The sequence below is a fragment of the Cheilinus undulatus genome, linkage group 18, assembly GCF_018320785.1.
Source record: "Cheilinus undulatus linkage group 18, ASM1832078v1, whole genome shotgun sequence".
NCBI classification, from domain to species: Eukaryota; Metazoa; Chordata; class Actinopteri; order Labriformes; family Labridae; genus Cheilinus; species Cheilinus undulatus.
The window spans coordinates 11,833,200-11,852,834 of record NC_054882.1 but is presented as its reverse complement, the minus strand read 5'-3'; the positions used below and the strand labels follow the sequence as shown (position 1 = coordinate 11,852,834).

Below are 19,635 nucleotides of genomic sequence, written 5' to 3'. Positions count from 1 at the left end.
TTTCTCTTTCTTGTTGCTGGAAAAAAAGGTTTGTGTCCAAAAGTCAGCTAATGTGAATATCAATAAAGCCAACTGGCTTCAACTCCTCCATGAGAAAGAAAGACCTCCATCTAGTGGTCAGACTATTTCATCCAACATGAAGGAGTCACTGGTGAAAAAATAAATATATATTTTCCTCATGTAATGAGGACACTAACTCAATCACAGAGAGCTAATGTCTGTGCAATGTATGTCACAGAGTATTACAGCATCGTTGTCATGGTAATTATTCATGAAGACAGGCTTTCAGCCCTGCTTCTATTTTTTTCTGTCTCCAGGAAACGCTGCATCCCTTTGGCCACTTCCATCAGGCTGCATGGTGGGGGAGTTAAAGTGACACAGCTATATTATGTGAAAGTAAAGCAGAGCAGCTCACAAGGGTGAGATCTTTAAATGGGGGAGTCGCCTTTTAATAGACAAGATCAGGATCTGTGCAGACTACCATAACCTTAAAGGAGACACGACTGAATTTGTGGCCAGTGTTGCTTTGATTCCTTTCTACACCACTGGACAGCAGTATAACTGGCTGCTTTGTTATCATGCTTTTCTGTTTTTTTATGTATTTGTAAGGCACAGATGGACACGCAGCTGATGCAGAGGGCAGCTCCTTTCACGGCGCACTTGCAACGGGAGGACCTGAAGGCATCTTGAAATAGAAAATCCTAAAGAGGAGGAGGAGAGAAAGGAGGAGAGAAAGTAGGGGGGGTTTTGTGCAAGAGCATTGGTATGCCAGGCTCAATCCCCGGCATGGCTGTGCAGAAGAAGAGTGTCATCCCTCCATCACAGGGACCACTTTCTACACGTACAATCGAGAGCCAGAATAAGAGGAATCCATATGAGAGAACAGGAGGTAAGACGCTTTTGTTTACATTCTTGTTTAAGAAATATATTGTGTGACATCTTTTCACTGCATTTCACTGAAGCAAATCCAGAATGACCGTAGATCACTAGTACAGCATCATCTGATCATATTGATGACGCATCAACTGAACAAATAGAGACACTATCTATTATTTTCAAACATTGCATCATTTTAATAAAGATTACATAATGCACATAGAATAGGCAGCATACTGTGATTGTTTAAGCCCGCAGGATTTCATTCATGTGATGTTTCGCCTGTCTATGTTCCTTTATACCAATTACTCATCATCTTGTGTGGAGCCTTTATCTGTTATTCTTTTTAACAGCTTGTCTCAGTCATTTTCATGAGCACTGGTCAGGTGCTAGCATGTTTGCTACGCCTTTTTATGTGCAGGAAGCTTATAATGGCTCTTTCATTTGCAGATGACCCTAAGGCCATGTCTTTTGAAGATACTGACTTTTTGGGACAGATTTGGCGAGCTGATATAACAACCTTATCATGTCCAGATGCATTCATTAGTAGACATCTGTGTTTGTGTACAGAGGATAACATACTGAAGTTTATTGGCAGCTTTAAGTGTTGTAGTTTGAAAAATTAAACATTGCAGTGGCTTAAAATCACATTTATACACCCAAAAAGTATGCAACAAAATAATAATAACAGTAATGGTAATAATAATTGTATTTATATAGCACCTTTTAAAATTCAAAGTGCTTTACATCATAAAATGAAAATGCACATGGATTTAAACATTGTTAAAAAATGGTGAAAAACATTGAGTACAGTGGAGAATAGAGTTAGATAAAGCTAGTCAGGTTATTCAGACAAAAATTGGAACTAAACAGATACAACTTTCAAACTGATAACAAGGTCTAAAACTATAGTAAAACATTGTGCATGATACACAGGTGAGATAAAACTATTAAAACTTAAAAGGCCTATCTGTACGAGTAGTTTTTGATAAGTGATTTCAAGGGCACAGAAATAGCTAACTGCAGCTGCTCAGCTAGTGAGTTCCATAACTGTGGTGCTCCTATAAAAAAACGCCTTTAGTAACAAGGGGAGCTGTGGGAACTACCAGGAGGCAACTACCTGAGGAACATCGGCAGCGGCTAGGCTCATAGGGTGTTAGTAAATCTTTCATGTATGTTTGGGCGAGTCCATGCAGTGCCTTAAAAGTAATGAGTAAAAGTTTGAAATCAGTCCTATATCTACCTGGTAGCTAGTAAAGACAAGCAAGAATAGGGGTTATTTGGTCTTGTCTCTTGGTGTTTGTTAGAAGACTGGCTGCTGAGTTTTGGATCAGTTGGAGATGGAAATAGATTTTTTAGGTGATACCAGAATAAAGTGAATTGCAATAGTCAAGACATGAAGAAATTAAAACAAATTTTTCATTTTTGCAATGTTGAGTATGTTGTCGAGATTGTTTTTTAGGGTCGTGGTGGGAGAGAGAGGGCCGAATAACAGGGCCTCTGATTTTGTTTCATTTGAGCAGGAGCAAGTTTTGGGACATCCAACATTAAATGTCAGAGAGACAGGGCATAACGCGGGACAATTCATCAGGATGGCCACTGGTCAGGGGGACATATAGTTGGATATTTTCAGCTTGAAAATGATATTTAATATTATAATCATGAATAAGGCAACCAAGAAGAAGCATGCATATGGAAAATAAAAGGGGACCAAGAATGGACCCCTGTGGTACACCACAAGTTTGCTGCATTTCCCTCACCCCTTTATTCCCAACACGGGACAATTCATTTGGGAGGCTACTGGTAAGGGAGACATACAGGGTCAAGGTGAAATTATAGAGCACTTTCAAAACAGATTTTTACCAAATTGCTGTACAGGACAATTTAAATATAATACATCTAAAACCACAAAAAAACACTATGGCATTGCAAGAGGGTTTAAGACATAGCCCATAAGTACATAAGGGCCTGCCACATGCACACCAACTTACACTACCATAGTTGAAAAGTCCATCAGTTTCCTCAGACAGAAAACACACATATACATGCACACACACAAAGTGGGGCTATCATAAAGGAGGAGGAAACAAGAACACAAATCCAGGAGGAATTAACTGCTGGAAAAAGCAAGAAAAAGCAAATAGTTGGATGTCATCAACATAAAAATGATATTTGATATCATAAGTTGGATATCATCAGTATAAAAATGATATTTATTATAAGTTGGATGTCATCAGCATAAAAATATTATTCAATATTTAATTATGAATAAGGCAACTCAGAGGGAGCATGTACATGGAAAATAGCAGGGGACCCAAAAACGGACTCCTGTGGTACACCACAAGTGTGTGCTGAATCTTCCCTCACACCTTTATTCTTAAAGTAAATCAATAAAACCAATAATAATAAGAGGTTTGCATTATTTTTTTAAATAATAAAATGCAGTTTTGTTCATCTATTTCAGACAATGGCGACCCTATCAAACCAAATTCACTGGGAAATAAAACAGTCTGCTCTGTCAACAAGTCTCCCCAAATATGCAACACAGTCTCTCCAAGGGCAGCTGCAGGTTAGATTCATTTCTTTTATGTATACTTGTATTTTACAGCTGTCTTATAGTAAAAATACTGGTTGAAGACATAGGTTCTGACTTGATTTTACCTTTATGTACTGATGGTATCAAATTTAAATGCCTTATTTTTGCGTTTTTAGTTGCAAATGGGCAGAATATTGACGAGAGGCTTAAAGCAGCACGTGAGAGGAGAGAGGAGCACCTGAAGCTGCTCGGTATGTACGCTTCCATGTCTGCTTAATTCACTGTTAGTGCATTGTCCTCATTCTTACAAACAATTAACACACATTGCTGATCTATTTATATCGGTTCACTTTTTTCCCCTCAGCCTCCCGGGAGCTGAGCAGGTTGGAGCGGGAGCAGCGAGCCAGGCGGTACTATGAACAACAGCTGCAGCAGCGCAAGAAGAAACTCCTGGAGCACAGGCTCAAAGAGGAGAGGAGGCGTGCAGCCGTGGAAGAGAAGCGCAAGCAGAGACTGAGGGAGGAGAAAGTGAGTGTGGATGGTGGAAATCAAACAGTAGCATTTATTTTTAGTGGTGGTTTTACAGTTTGTACACTGAAGCTTTTTTTCCTGAATGAAGGAGCGGAATGAATCTGCAGTGCGTAGGACGCTGGAGAAGAGCCAAAGAGCCCATCTGAACCAGAGTCAGAACTCAAGAGGAAGGAAGCTCACCAAAAACGGTAAGAATCTTTAAATGTGCCCTCTTTTTTCCTCTCTTAACTTGATCTTTCTTCACTTATAACACTGGACTCTCATTCTAAACACAACAATTCTTGCCTTATCTTTTGTTTTTGCTACACATAAACCTTTACGCTGATCAATATGCTAGTTCCACGTCGCTTGCCACTGACACCATGGGAGAAGAACTTGGTCAGTCGCCTCCTTACCCCCACATGCTCTTATCTGGCCAGGAGCAAGAGTGCTACTTGTCAGTCTGGAGAAGAAGGTACACTCTCCCACGATAAGACTGCATCTATTTACCTTAACGTAACAGGAATGCAGTGCTACTGTGGAGAAATTATATGCTATTGCTTTGACTAAACTCTCCAAGCTTTTTTATAACTAACACTGCTCATTTTTCCCCTTTTTAATTCACATTTCCATGATTGTTTACTCCATTTTTCCTTCATTTTGACACAAATCAACGTCTTAGTTGTCCATATTTGTCGCCGTGCAGTTTCATTCCACTCCATGAATACCACCACCAACACCCCCACCCCTAAAAAAACCCAGAACTACTCCAGTTCAGTCCAGCCCAGGTTGTCAGTGTCGCCAAGGCCGTCAGTCTCGCCCAGGCCGCCAGTCTTGTCCAGGCCATCAGTCTCGCCCAGACAGTTCGTCCCGCCCAAGCAGTTTGTCCCACCCAAGCAGTCAGTCTCGCCCAGACAGTTCGTCCCGCCCATGCAGCCTGTTTCACCCAAGCAGCCTGCCTTGTCCAGGTCATCCGTCTCGCCTAGGCCACCTGTCTCACCCAGTCCAAGCAGCAGAAACATCAACCTGGCACAGGTACTACCTGTTATTTTGGTCTTACTGTATAGCTGCACAGTTAAGTGATAACTTTTCTATCCATTTTTATAGTATAAATTACTTTATCATAATTTTTGTACAAAAAGAGACAAAAATAGTGCAAACACCTGTAAAACTTTCAACTTTTTCTCCTTCTTTTGCTAAAGTTCAAAGCAGCAAAACAACAAGATGCTAAAAAGAAGAGCCCAAACACTCACTCCAGTCCTAAGATGCCTGCTATGAACACCAGTGTGAAACCAGCCAAAGCAGCACAAAGCAGAACAGCATCCCCTTCACCTGAAAGGTTGGTGAAATGTCAGTAACCAAGCATTTCCTGACACAGAAACTGTTTTCTGAACAAAGTGGGTCATCTCCTCTCCTCTACTGCTCTCCTCTTAAAGGAGCCCCCGCAGATCAATCAGTCGACACTCAACCCCGCTGCAGCTCGAGCTCCCATCAGTCCCTGAAGAGGATGTTGCTGTTTGTAGTCCTGCCCTTGCACCTGGTAACTCGAGGCCTGTAAGAACACCAGGCGAAGGTCAGCAAGAGAGAACGAAGGATGGAAATCCACCAGGGAGTCCATGTTTGAACCTGTCCGACGGAGAGACTAATGCTATAACCAGAACAGAAGGAGATGGAAGTAAGATAGTAATGCTGAAAAAAGGCAGTATTTACAGTGAGTTTGTTTGTGTTTTCAGATGTGAAATGAAGTGTTTCTCTGCTGGTATTCCTCATGCAGCTCCACAGCCTCCTGAGATCACGTGCAGGCCTTCAGCTGGGACTACAGATCCAGAGGCAGCCTCACGTCTCCTGGCTGAAAAGAGGAGAGAGGCTCGACTACAAAGGGAGAGAGAAGAACAGGAACGCCTGCAGAGAGAGGAGGCTGAGAGGTAAGAGGAGGACTGTCAAGATTAATTGCATTAATTGTGATTAATTAAGGTCCATAATCAGTGCATGCTTTTTTTTATTTGCATGCTTTATTGTCCCTCTCAATACCTTTTTTTTAACTGGTACAAAAAACGTAAGTGAACGAGGGACATAAAACATAAGACAACACAATGACACATTACAGTAACATATGGGTGATGTGGTTTCTCTCTTTTGGAATGAGGAGATATTGGATGAGCAGTGGGGCCAAATAATAGAGAGAAAACTCATCACAGCAATTTTAAATGATAATAATAAAGAGGAAAAATAAAATGATAACGATGAGATAGTAAAAAATGTAATAATAAAAAAATAAAATAATATTGATTAGTTATAATAATAACCAGCAGTAGCGATAATTATAAAAAATTATAACATATATATGTGCTTTATATATATTTATGTGCAGGTAAGAAGATAGACATTATATATATGTATATATATATATATATATATATATATATATATATATATATATAGAAAGGTTTACAAGTAAACTTGGTTTAGATGATGTAAAGTACAAAATGATAAATAACATACAGTATAATATATGGTATAAATAGTATCTTGACATATATGATCAATCAAAGAATTATGAAGGAGTTACTGAAAGAAAAATGAGGAAAACCAGAAAAGTGCTTTATAATTAAGTAAATAATATTTAAGAAGATAATGGAGGCTTTCTTACAGCAGGTAAGCTATTGTGGATGGTTGTGAAAAAAGGCAGTTATTGTGTAGAGCAGGGATTCCCACCCTTTTTCCTTAGGCCCCCCTGTACTCATATCTAAGAGAAGCCAAGCCCCCCCCCCAGGACCCACTAGGAAAAATTAACATATATTTGAATTGTTATCATTGTGAAGACCCATCAGAATAGGCCTACAAACTTGTTCTTACCTAAACATCAATGTATTATTATGATGGTGTATTAGGGCAACATTGAAAAAGAAGAAAACATGATCTGATATGATCTGTAATTTTCCCCCCAAAAAACTTTGAAATTCTTAAGTTTCAAAAGTAGTTAATAAATAAGAAATAAAATTGAATTTTCATCTTGAAAAATTGTTAATAACCATGAACCGAATCTTAGAACTTTCGAGCTTTCTAAGTAATTTTTTTAAATCCAACCACTGTTTTCAGTTTGCTTTCTAGTAAATTTTTGACTTTGTGTAAATTTAAGTCTCTGATGTCAAAACTCAAGAATTTTTAAACTCTTAATTTGTTTTCTTCTAAATATTCAACTTTATAATTTCAAACAAATCTGCCCTAATTTGGACCTTTTTTTTGTAAATAACAGTTTTTCCTTTTTTTTCATCTTTTAGGATGGTTTTAACACACTGCTTCACCTTATGTTTCAAAACATGATACTATTCCATTCAAACTATATGCACATTTAATTTTGACAATGTCAGAGTAGACAGGGTCCCGTGCCCTTCCTGAGATCTTTGGTGCCCCCCTAGGGGTGCCCAGACCCCAGGTTGGGAACCACTGGTGTAGTGTGTAGTTAGGTTGACTTTGGCAAAGAGGACGGAGATATGAATCACTGGCAGATTATTATGATGAGTTTATTGAATTAAGGAATGGTTGCCAAATTGGATCTAGACTGTGGCTAGTTAGATGTAGTCGAGCAGAAGGTTTTACCTGTGTGTGGTATTTACGGTGTGTTTGGCTAGGCCCTGAAGCATCTCCCTGCAGCCACAGCGAAGGGAAATAAGTCTACTACTGTACCTTAATGTCAAAGTGAGCAAGTTAAGCCATACACACACACTGTTTTCAAAAGTATTTATCTTTTTACTGTTCCTTTATTTACTTTTCAATCCATAACAAGTTCATTTTTCTGTGGAAAAGGTTGATCTACCGTTAAAGCAGGTCTGTATCCAAACAGGAAGTCATTTGCCCTTAGCTGAAGATATTGCAAATATAAAAAATGACAATAGGAGTTTTAAATGTGACGAAATGATGTGATTAATCTCTATTACATACAGAAATTCTGAGATTAATCTTAATTGATAATTATAATCTTTTGACATCCCTAGTGTCCACCCATGAGACAGAAACAATGTAGCAACAGGGGTATTGAGACTGATTTCAAACAAAATCTGACATGTGCAGGAGGAGTCGTGAAGAACTGGAGCGCAGGAGGGCAGAGGAGCGAGCACGGCTGCAGGCCGAGGCTCAACGGCTCATAGAGGAGAAGAAGAGGAGAGAGGAAGAGGAGCAGAGACAAGCCGAGGAGGAGAGAGCTCAGGCTATGAGGGAAGCCGCCCTTCTGCAAAAACAGGTGAGATGTTAAAGAAAAAGGGAATATATGCCACATCGCCAGAGTTTTTGTTTTTTAAAGTGCTTTATTTGTAATGAAGAATGCCCTGTTTTGTTTTCGTTTGATGCAGAGAGAAGAGGAACAAGCCAGGGAAAGAGAAAAGGCAGAGCAGTTGAAACAAGAGCGAGAACTCCTTGCACAGAAAGAGGAGGCAGCACGGCAAGCACGAAAGAAGGTAAACACTTTTTATCGTTTGATAACTTAATCAGCATAACTTCATTTTAATACTATCTAATGTAATGTCTTATTTAAGAGACCAAATGTTTTAAAAGCCTCCCATGACAGCATTTAATGAAAGCTGTTTTTCTTTTTCAGCGACTTGAGGAGATCATGCGGAGAACCAGGAGAACAGATTCTCCAGATACAGTGAGTTGTTATTGTTCGTTTTTTTTAAAAGAATGCCACCCCTGGGCCCTCATGACGCAAGTCCTGCACTCACTGATAATTTACCAAATCCACTTCTAAGAGCCAAACAGCTCGCCTGTGACTAATTTAGTATTATCTTTAAACACAGAAATCTACACCAGCGAGGATCTTGCCAAATGAAGCCGAACCAAAGGAAAACACACAGCCTGCACACAATGGCACAATAGAAGAGGCTGTCAAGCTGCCAGTGGGGACGAAAACCTCACAGCTCGGGCTCACCAATGAGGAGGACATGGTCCCTGTCGTGGCCTTCAAAGAACGCAGGTCTCTTAGGACCCTCGCAGGCCTGGAGGAGATCCAGACTCACCAACGAGCAGGTGAGACACAAACAGCGGATCAGCTGAGAACACTCATCCTGAGGCTGGGATAGAAAAATTTGCCAGGTTCTGATCATTTTTATTTCTGGCTAGTGACGGTGGCGTAAAGGTTTTTAGATGATCCTTCTGCTTTTTTGTCCTATTCCTATGAGTGACTAAACAGAACTACTTTGAGTTTCAAATTTAGCTGAAAGTCAGTCCCAATGTTTTTTCTTACTTCGTTTGGTGCAAGAGTTATAAAAGATCAAAAGTGAACTAAAGTGCATATGATGGAGCATGAAAAAGTGCTTTTCTGGCCAGCCTGCTCTTGCAACCTTTTCCACCAAGTCAGAAATTCAAACAGTGCCATTAGGGAATTTTTGTCATAAATGTATTTTTAGATGACTTAAGAGCCCAGTATCAAATAATTTGATTTTAGTGAGTAATGTCACTGTGATCTCACATCTTATCTCACATCTGTTTTTAATGGATATAGTGGATACTGTCTACTTGCATTTCCATGAAAAAACATGATGATTCTGCTCTTGCTGCAAGAAAGTCCTCTGCTTACAGAGAGTTGTTCTCTACTTTTATGTAGCTACTAAATGATTATGGCACTACTGCACAGTTAAATTAAGACCTAATTGTGCCATTGTGTGCAGATGCATTGTGTGTGATGTGAATTATAAATGGTATTTGCATATTCCCTGTCTCCTCTGCCCTGGCCACAATTACACTGCCAGAATACTGATGATGTGAACTGCACAATGACTAGTTAGTGCAGACATTTACTCATGAGGCACTTCTTCTAGTGTTTACTAGTCTAGTATTCTGTGGATTTAGAAACCTACTGACATGCTCCATCATCTATCCAACGCATAGAGCAGGGGCCATCAACTACATGTGTACAAGGGCCAGCTTTCCTTGATGGATGCTTTGGGGGCCAGACTTTAAAATAAACTTAAATAAATAGACATTTTGATCCAATTAACATATTTAAAACATTTTTGATCAAATGTCTGCAAATTTTAGCCCCAAAAAGTGAGATCAGCCCCTATACCTCAGCCAGCCACAGGGGGGCAATTGAGATATTTTAGCTGAATATTTCTGGGGCTGTTATGTTCTTCATCACTGAGTTTGATTCAAAACAATAAACACTTCAAGTTTTAATCATGAATGAACTGATAAGCATTTATTTATCATGCATCTTAAATGCTGATAATGGCTGAAATGTAGATTTCTGTATAATACATCAAACATTTGACCAATCTTGATAAAGTTGTAGAAAAAAGGTTGGTGAGTGCTACATGGGGTCAAAGTATCCAACACTGTGTCGTCAGGATCAGGTGCTTTTGATAAAGTTGTTTCAATCTCATTTGCTTTGGGGTTTTATTTAAGAGCTGTAGGGAGTTTTAAAGCAGATATACCACAACATATTTATCCTCTGCATATATCACCAACCACTTTATTAGGTATACCTGCTCAACTGCTCGTTTATGCATGCACTAGTGCATCTCAAAAAAATAGAACATCATGAAAACATTAATTTTTATTGCTTTGATTTAATTAAAAAAGCAGATCCTCCATATATTCTATATTCATTTCATATTAAGTGAAATATTTCAAGACTTTTTTGTTTTAATCTTGATGATTATGGCTTGCAGCTCATGAAAATAAAAAAATCCACCATCTCAATTTAGAAAAATATGGTGAAATTGTCCAATTTGTAAAGGTTGTCTGGGCCTTTATTCTCTCTCTGGTTCAGTATACAGAACCACAATCATGTGGAAGACTGCTGACTTGACAAATGTCCAGAAGACAATCATTGACACCCTTCACAAGGAGGGAAAGCCACAAAAGGTCATTGCTGAAAGGGCAGGCTGTATCAATGCATATTCATGAATAGTTGATTAGTGAAAAGTGTGGCAAGAAAAGGTGCACAAGCAATCAGGATGAGATCAGCCTTCAGAAGGTTGTCAAACAAAGCAGATTCAAGAACTTAGGGGAGCTTCATAAGGAGAGGACTGAGGCTGGAGTATGTGGATCAAGACTACATTGTCATGTTTCCAGTGTGGAGCCTTCCCTGAACCACAGATGTCATTAGTGTCTCACCTGGGCTAAGGAGGGGAAAAAAACTTGCTCAGTGGTCCAAAGTCCTGTTTTCAGATGAAAGTAAATTTTGCATTTCATTTGGAAATAAAGGTCTCAGATTCTGAAGGAAAATCAGAGATTCACAGAATCAAAGGTGCTTGAAGTCCAATGTTTACAGTTTCCACAGTTAGTGATGGTTTGGGGTGCCATGTCATCTGTTGGTGTTGGTTCACTAGACTTTATAATGTCCAGAGTCGACACTGTTAGTAATGTACCAGGAGATTTTAGAGCACTTCATGCTTCCATCTGCTAAGAAGCTTAATGGAGATATGGATTTATCTATCCAGTAGAACTTTGAACCTGCCCACCATGTCAGCAAAGGACAGAAAATGGAGTCTGAATTTCACACAAGCTCATCAAAATTGGACACTGGAAGATTGAAAAATGTTGCCTGGTGTGATGAGTCAAATGGTAGGAACAGAATATGGTGTAAAAAATTATGAAAGCCTGCTTGATCACCAGATCACCAACAATTATGGCATGTACAAGGTCACTTAAATCACCTTTATTTCCCACTGATGCTTGATTTAAACAGCCAAACCTAATGAAGTGGATGAGTGTATTATGCAGAAGTCCAAATGTTGTATTTGAACTCCTCTAGTACCTTTCTGAATGTCTCTTTTTTGTGCATCCCTCAGAGGTCATCTGAGCATCTGCAAAGCAACCAGACATGTCAAAGACTTCGTTGGAGAGCTGTGATTCCTCTGTGAAAAACAGAAATCCCTGCTGCACAGCCACTTCGCTGCCCTTCTGCACCTTGAAAACGCATGTAAAACTACAGCCTTTCCTCTCTATGAGGACGTCAGCGTTTGGTCACCTTTCTGTGTGTAACCAGTGGCACAAATGTTGGAGACGTTGTTTATGACATTCTTCAGTACAGCAGGTTTCTGAACTAATAACGAATATCTAAAATTGTAGACGTAGACAGTGGTGGTGGTAGTTTGCTGGCAAATGCAGTATATCTGTTTGGAGAGTGTTGCCTCTGTGAAATGCTAGGAATAGCCATTCTAACAATCACAACATATGTCAGCCATATGCTTTTTGCTTATTCCTGATATTTCTTGCTATGTAAGCACTTTCCTTTCCTCAGTTTTGTCACTGTGGAATTAGAATAGCACGAGTGGCTGTTTTGCTCTACAAACACAAGACTTTAGGTCTTAACTTCCTGTCTTGCCATTTGATTTTGTGAAGTATAGCGATCACATATTTCAAAGCTGCTAAGGAACGTTGTTTCCAAAGACTTTGCTTCAGTTTGTGAGTGTTGTAGAGAGAATAACATGCACAAAGCGTATATTGCACTGAAAGTTGCTTTGTATGATACTGCGCAATCACTTTGCAAAGCAAGCTTGAGGCGTAGAGGTTAGTGGATTTATTATAATAAAAGCATATAAAACAGCTGTATCCAATTATGAATATTTGATCTTTTACTTTAAGTATTGCTCATACCTATGACTTGTTAAAATATGCCATATTCAATTAAAGTTGATACTATGCCAAACCTCAGCCTGTTTTCATTGAATTTGTTTACTAAAAGACATAAAAGCATGTCTAGAATAAATACAGTAAACAGAAACACAATACAAAAACTGCACAGTGCATGACTTAAAAAACACCACAGTTCACACAGCATATCTCTCATTCTTTTCCTTGAGAAAGTGAAGGGTTAAAAGAAGATGGAGAAAGGGGCTGAATCATCTCCAGAAGCCGCCTGGTTTCCTCCGTCTGCGCATGCACCTTCCAGAGCTGAACTTCCAACTCACTGTCAGCCAGCAGGGAGGAAAAGTCTCCATCTACAGAGGAGGACAGCATAAACTAGATGAGTAAGCTGAACTTACAATCCCATATTACGGAGATCTCTTATGATAAGATGATTACAACGGCAGAATTAAAACTCAGCTGCTAGTATGAAGATGTGCAAGAATGCAAACCTTTCTTGAGGTTAAATGTTGTAGCTATGGCAAGCTGCTGAAGCTTAACATCTTTCATATTGAGAAACACCAGCAGGTATTCCAACATGTCAGGATAGTGAGGTCTAAGCAGCTGGGCCATCTCCTCTACACGAACACACAAAACATACAGAGCACGATAATATGACGGATTATATGCATGGAAATAAAAGGCATTGATTTGACTAAACCTAAAACTACCAGTCATTTCCAGTTTGCTGATGATTGCTGCACTGCTGTATGACAAATGAGGATTTTTTATTTGTCCTGACAGCTTCACAAGTCTTGAAACTTGTTCTGAGGTAACTGTTAACGACACTTTGGTCTTTAACAGATCTGAAATAGAAGAAAAAAGCAAAGTGTTGGCAGACATTTAAATTTCAGGGAGAAGAACTGAACTAATTCATTTCAAGCTCACTCACCCCAGGTCATCAGGTGATTTAAGTGTGATGTCACATCCATTAAGGTCTCATCTGACAGAGCGGGACACAGAAGGGCACAGAGGAGTCCTGATAAACACAGAGTCTCCATGACAGCCTAGACAACAATAAAGGATACAGTGTGATTTTATAGCTCTAAGGAAATGTGCACAATAAGATGGACAGATTATGAAGGCCACCAAGGAGTGAAGCCAAAATATTCAGCACTCCCTCTGCTGACTGGCTGCAGTAAAGGTGATACATGGCCTTCCATAAGTGCAAGCTGCTGGCAGAATAGCCAAAGACTTGTTCAATTACTTCTTTCTTTTACTGACTCAGTGAAATAGTTCAACCAACATGTCAAGAGTCACTTTTCCAGTATATTTAGGAGCACTCGCCTCTGATTTTATAACTAGAATCTGAGGAAGATGCCTACCTGTCTGTGTCATCCCTACCCCTCAGTTTATGCAAATGCATGGACATGCTTGCATACTGCATGAAGGAGACTAATCATGATTTATAGACATTATCAATATCACAAACAGGCTGCTACTTAAAACACAGTGGGAGCAACATAACGTCAGCACACTAAGCTTTTAAAAGTTTCCCTTTTTTGGATTTTATGTCTAGTTGTATTTATGTGTCTGCAAGAACAGGATCAGCGGAGCCAGTGGGGGGAGTGTAACATTGTGTGTGTGCATGTGAAGCTCCCACACTGGTTCCGCTGATCCTGTTCTTGCAAGCACAACCATAAACTCCACCTCCACTGTGATAAGAGATGGGACATAGGTCAAACTCTAAAAGCACAACACACGTAAACTACATTTTTGCCAGTGATGGTAAATTATAATCATGATGATTTGTGTCACATAATTTTTTCTTACAGCATTCTCGCCAGTTTCAAGAAAAGCAAGAACATCTTTTCCACCACAAAATGAAGCGTCCACTTTAATATACAGTCAATGGCACATACAAATAATGCATTCAGCACAAACGTGAAATTTGTTAGCCAAAGTTTTGCTTACCTGCTGTCCGATTGAGGAGCTGCACAGATCAGTTATAATCCTGCAACTGGGTGCGATTATGACAGAGTTTGATCTGTGATAATGAAGCAGCTGACCAATTTCTTCCAACACGCCTTCACTCACAAGGATGTCCTGGAATTAAAGCCAGACATTATCAAGAATTTACACTGAAACTTGGCTATTATTATGATTGTGTTTTGTAAGAAATCATACACGATTTGGTGGGTGTGCGGACAGCACAGAGAGGAGTGCTATGGCTGACTCAGGGGAAGAAGTTTTCAACAGAGCCTTCAAAGGCAGCACACAGTCTAGCTCCATCAGCTGCTCCTGGATCAGAACTACACACATACACAAAAAATAATCATATTTTTTCTTAACAAGGTTCTAATCCTGTTAATAATTTAACATTTACCATTCTTTGACAAAGTTTGAAGGCATTTGCAAGCTTGGGTTGAATTCTGAAAGGGAATAAAAAAAATGTTTATGTTGCCAGTTTTCCTTCAGATTCATCTTCAAGCCTCTCGCTTTCAGCATCACCTTTTTCACTGTGGAGGACATGAGAGTCAGAAGAGCTTTTAATAAAAAATGACCCCCCATGCTGAGCAGCTTTGGGTGATGCTCCTCCACAGCAGCAATGTTGCACAGAGCAGTGCAGCTGTAAAACTGAACCACTGCATCTGAAGACTGCAGCAGAAGAACCAACACAGGAATGGCTCCTGCTTGACATAAAATCCTCATTGACCAATCTAGGAACAAAAAGAAAGTTTAAATGTTAAATTTAAGAATTTGACACTTTCCAAAATGTGTGCACAGTGGATTTAATTAATGATCAAAATGCAAAGATATAAGGACGGGTTCTAACCTGACTGTGTGAGATGTAACAGAGCCCACGTTGCGTTCTGTTGCACCTTTGGATCATAGGATTTTGCTAGAGCCAGCAGTGGGAAGACTCCGTCTACAATGATAGTTTCCCTGTTTGATTCTGTATGAAAAGAAATAAAAACCCTACACATAAACTCCATGTTGTGTATAAACAGAGCTTAAATGTTATGTTGTGCATCTTAGATCACTGACAGTATAACATTTCTGCAGGCCAAGTTTGATGGAATTTTACCGGCTTCAGCACTTTAGATCATTCAACACTGAAACAATTTGTCTTCGAGTTATCTTAAATGCATCTATTACTTCCCATTCCTATAAACATTGACTTTTAAGGGGTTTAATAAGTCTGGAAGGCTGAGGGTACAGAGAGAAGCATTGTTCTTCCTGTAAGTCTTGCTGGACATGTACATTAGAAATATTTCAGCAAGCACAGCCAAAAGTAGAGAAAGATGCTTCTGCCACAAAAACAACAACAAAAACAGAAAAAGAGACAAACTAGCACTGTTAGGGCCTAATGTAACATAAAACCCATGACATGGGCAAAATACTTACATAAAGTATTTTTCTGTCTTTAAATGGTGCACTAAATGCATTAACTTTAACTTCACTCTAACTCAGTGGATAACTTCACTCATGGTGCAAATGTGTCTCGCATCAAAAACAACGTATGAGCAAAAGATTCCCAACACTGTACAACAGGAAACATCAAAACACAACTAAACACTCTGCCCAAGGGTGAGTACTGAGACTAGTCCATTTCAGAACCACTGCTCTACACAGATGTGAAAACTATAACTGTTACAATCATAATAAAGTCATAATAAGTCATAAAGAATGAGTCCTAGCCGTGTGTACAGACCTGAGGAGGCCAGCATGACGACACATGCACAGGAGTGGCACTGAGCAATGGCATCGCCTGACTGAAACATCTCCATTATGGGCACCAGCATCCCCATTTCAACCACCAAGTCCTTACTCACTGAAACCAGATTTTAAGGGCAGTCATTATAACCACACTCCACATAAAATCACATCCCAGGTGAAAACTTTAAATGGCATTGATTTCTCCAATCTCATTGATGAACCTTTTTAAACTTAAACAGAGGAGAGGTCACGATACTGGAACAGTAACAATACTGTCAGTCTTATCCCTTACCTTTATTCTTTGCCAAGAGATTGACCAAAGAGAGAGAGATAGTCTTTTGTACATCCAGGTCTGCTGATAATAGAAGAGCCATGACTGGCTCCATGAAGTCCTCTGATAAGGGAGATTTGACTGCAGCACACAACAACAAAATAGCAAAAATTACATCGATAGTCATTTAAAAATAATCTAAATGTTTTGCACTATCTAGAAAAAACACCAAGATAAAATATTTGACAGTTGGTTGGTTTAAAACTATTTTTTATTCTCTCACGTGTTTTATCAACCTCAATCAAGCAAAGTCAGGAATCTGTCAACTGCCACAGTTATGCAAAATATAGTACATCATCCCACATTTACATACTACTAGGCACAGCCTGCATTTAGCTTATCAATAAAAGGGTTTTAAAATATGAAAAAATTTACTATAAATAAAACTCTATACTACATTTGATTTAATAATCCTGTGGTGCTTATAATGAAGGGTGTCATATAGTGGGATTTTGAAGGATATAACCCATTTTTATTTCATTCTTCATAATTACAGTAAACCCCACACATGAAGGGAAAATCATCTGCCTACTGTGGAATAAAAGAAGACAGTTGGAAATTTGCATGATACTGGTCATACCCGTTAGGGAGCTTCACCACACAAAGAGAGATATGAGAAAGCTCAAATGCAAACAGTAGTCTCATTTTATGTACTGCTAATCTGCAGGCAGTATGAAGATGCTCCCAGCATAAAAATCAGTTTGACTTCTTTACTCACCGTGATGGCTTAGGTGTAAATAATACATGGCTGCAGACATTTGGAGATCAGAGTTTTCTGAGGCTGCAAGTCTGTTCAGTGCTTTAAGACTGTCTGGGTGAAGAAGTTGAGTTTCATCATCTAGAAAAAGGCAAACATATAAACAATACTACAGTTGGTTGGCATGAATGAAAAGTGTATATCTAGCTCCTGTGACACACTTATGGTTTGTGTCAGTTGTCAAAATTACTTTTTTCAGCTCTGATATCTTTTTTTCAATGAAAGGATAAAAACTCTGTTACTCTAATAATTCGCTGCACTGAAAAAGTACAAAAAAATTGTAAAATTACAACTATTTCATAAAACTGTTTCACATGAGAGGAATACATCTGTCAGAACTTGCAAATAAATTCCTGCACACTGTCTAAATTGCTATATATAGCAATAGATATATTGGCAATATTTCAGTACCAAAAATGTTGCAAATGTCATTATGTTTACCTGCAATTCCTGATACTGAAAACAAGAGATTACCTAACACTGGATGCCTAGAACTTCACTAGAACTGTATTCATTACTTTGGTATTATAGCAGGTATCTGTGTTGCTTTTAACTGGTATCATATAAATGTTTAAAAATATGCCACAAGTGGTATTTGCTGTTTTTCCTTAACATGTGTAAGTAGTTATATGTATATTTTTTTCACTAATCAAGAGTCTTCTTTTGCATATCTTGTAGGCACCAATCCTACAACAATAGTTTCAGACACTGAAAATAATAATGTAGAGAAAAAAAAAATATTTATGCTAATTGTTTATCTTTTTTATTAGTTTAAAAAGATGCAACAGTATTCATTTTAGCTGTTTCAAAACCAACCCATAAAGCACAGAAAAAGAGCTTTAAGAGACTTGTACATGTTTGCTGTAACTTGTAAGTTCACTGCTTTTTTAATCAAACACTTGCAATAACAGGACATAATTTATTTTCTTATACAGCTTGATATACGTGGTCTTTAAACTTTTAAAGGATAAATTTAGCAAACTAAACAGAAAAACTCAACACTTCCTCCTCAGATACAATGCCACATTGTGCACTCCACAACAAAGAAACATGACGTCTGCAGAGTGTTCCTACCACACAGAAGGTGCTGAGAGAGTAACTCTCGAGTCTTCCTCTTCCTCTCAGGTGTTCTCCTGAAACAGGTGCATTGACACAGTTCTTTGGAGATGTCTTTTAATTTTTCCTCAAACTCTCGGCAAACTCTCCAAAGATTACAAATTAATTCCGTGATCAGTCGAGAGCAGGCGCTGCAGAATGCAGAAGCCATTGCCGCATCTTATGTTAGGAGGTATGGCACCTGTCTGCTTTAGCTCCACATAGACACACCCACTGATATCACGTGACATTAAGGGAAGCAACGCTTCATAAAGCAGTCTATACATAAGATTTTTCAGACTCCGTGTAGACATAAATTACAATGCTGAATTTTATGGCCTTAGTCATAAAGTACAGGCACAAGGTGTAACAGATATTTCCCTGTGTTTTGTTCCAATCCAGTTCAGCGACCTATTGTACAAATAGAGTAAAAAATGATGAAATTTATACAATAATAAAAAAGTATTACAATTGGTGTATCAGAAATCTGGGTCCAACATTAAAATGATAATAAAAAAATATAAATTCTATAACTTTAATGTTGTTATATGTGTATGAACTCATGTTCATGGTGGTGTTTGGTTCTCAAGGCTTTTTTAATTGTTGTTTTTTTTTAGTTTGATCTAATTTTCTATTTTATTTCGATCTCCCAACGACGTATACTACGGAAAAAAAACCTTCAAATTAAACTTTATGCCGGTGTTACCGTTTAACAAATGACCGCGTTAACTGGTGACTTTGCGTCTAGTAATTATATGTTGAAAAATGACGAGTGTCTGAACTAACGCCGCTTTGTTTAATTTCCATTTAGGAAATATCTCATTACAAGCTGATTTCAAGTTGGGCTCACATTTATTTTTCAACATTTGTTTTGTTTTTTACCCCCGGCAACTACCACAGACTGTGGAAAGAATGGCCACTTCAGACATGGCACAAGTTAACACGGTCCCTCGTTTACGCCAAACACCTGCATCTCAGCTGTGGTTTCTGACCGCTTAGGTTTAACTTTAACTTAAGTTGATACAGTGTCTAATTATGGATAATTACTCCAGTCAAAACAAAACTAGTTGAGCACTAAAGCCATTTTCCACGCTGGGCTCCTACTATGCTACTTGATGTACTATCTCCGTTTAGCCAAACTGCCTGCTGTCTCCTTAAGCATCTTCCCAAGGTTACAGTGCTTGGAAGAGCTACGTAATTACGCAATGAGTTACGACTTCAAATCCACAAATCTCATTGGTG

The 19,635-nt window shown here is 38.8% G+C and overlaps 2 protein-coding genes across 3 annotated transcripts; one reads left to right on the top strand and one right to left on the bottom strand.

The window, feature by feature from the left end:
- Positions 1-743: 743 nt before the first annotated feature.
- Positions 744-12,282, top strand: LOC121525852 (ensconsin-like). 2 transcript variants are annotated; one of them, XM_041812023.1, is made up of 15 exons: positions 744-889; positions 3,341-3,445; positions 3,589-3,663; positions 3,777-3,940; positions 4,032-4,131; positions 4,281-4,397; positions 4,605-4,957; positions 5,125-5,261; positions 5,359-5,597; positions 5,697-5,847; positions 7,994-8,162; positions 8,272-8,376; positions 8,517-8,567; positions 8,716-8,944; positions 11,713-12,282. In XM_041812023.1, exons 1-15 carry the CDS (start codon positions 766-768, stop codon positions 11,721-11,723), a joined length of 2,130 nt encoding a protein of 709 aa, XP_041667957.1. In that variant the 5' UTR covers positions 744-765; the 3' UTR covers positions 11,724-12,282. The 2 variants fall into 2 exon arrangements, with proteins under 2 accessions (XP_041667957.1, XP_041667958.1); XM_041812024.1 differs by lacking the exon at positions 4,281-4,397 and having other exon boundaries at positions 4,629-4,957.
- Positions 12,283-12,428: 146 nt separating this feature from the next.
- LOC121525856 (vacuolar protein 8-like) lies at positions 12,429-18,602 on the bottom strand. Its single transcript, XM_041812036.1, has 13 exons — positions 18,373-18,602; positions 17,260-17,379; positions 16,503-16,622; positions 16,206-16,325; positions 15,327-15,446; positions 15,002-15,210; positions 14,877-14,922; positions 14,678-14,802; positions 14,465-14,596; positions 13,443-13,557; positions 13,222-13,356; positions 13,003-13,128; positions 12,429-12,864 (listed from the first exon to the last, which is right to left on the bottom strand). The coding sequence occupies exons 1-13, from the start codon at positions 18,563-18,565 to the stop codon at positions 12,710-12,712; spliced, it is 1,716 nt and encodes a 571-aa protein (XP_041667970.1). The 5' UTR covers positions 18,566-18,602; the 3' UTR covers positions 12,429-12,709.
- Positions 18,603-19,635: the final 1,033 nt, after the last annotated feature.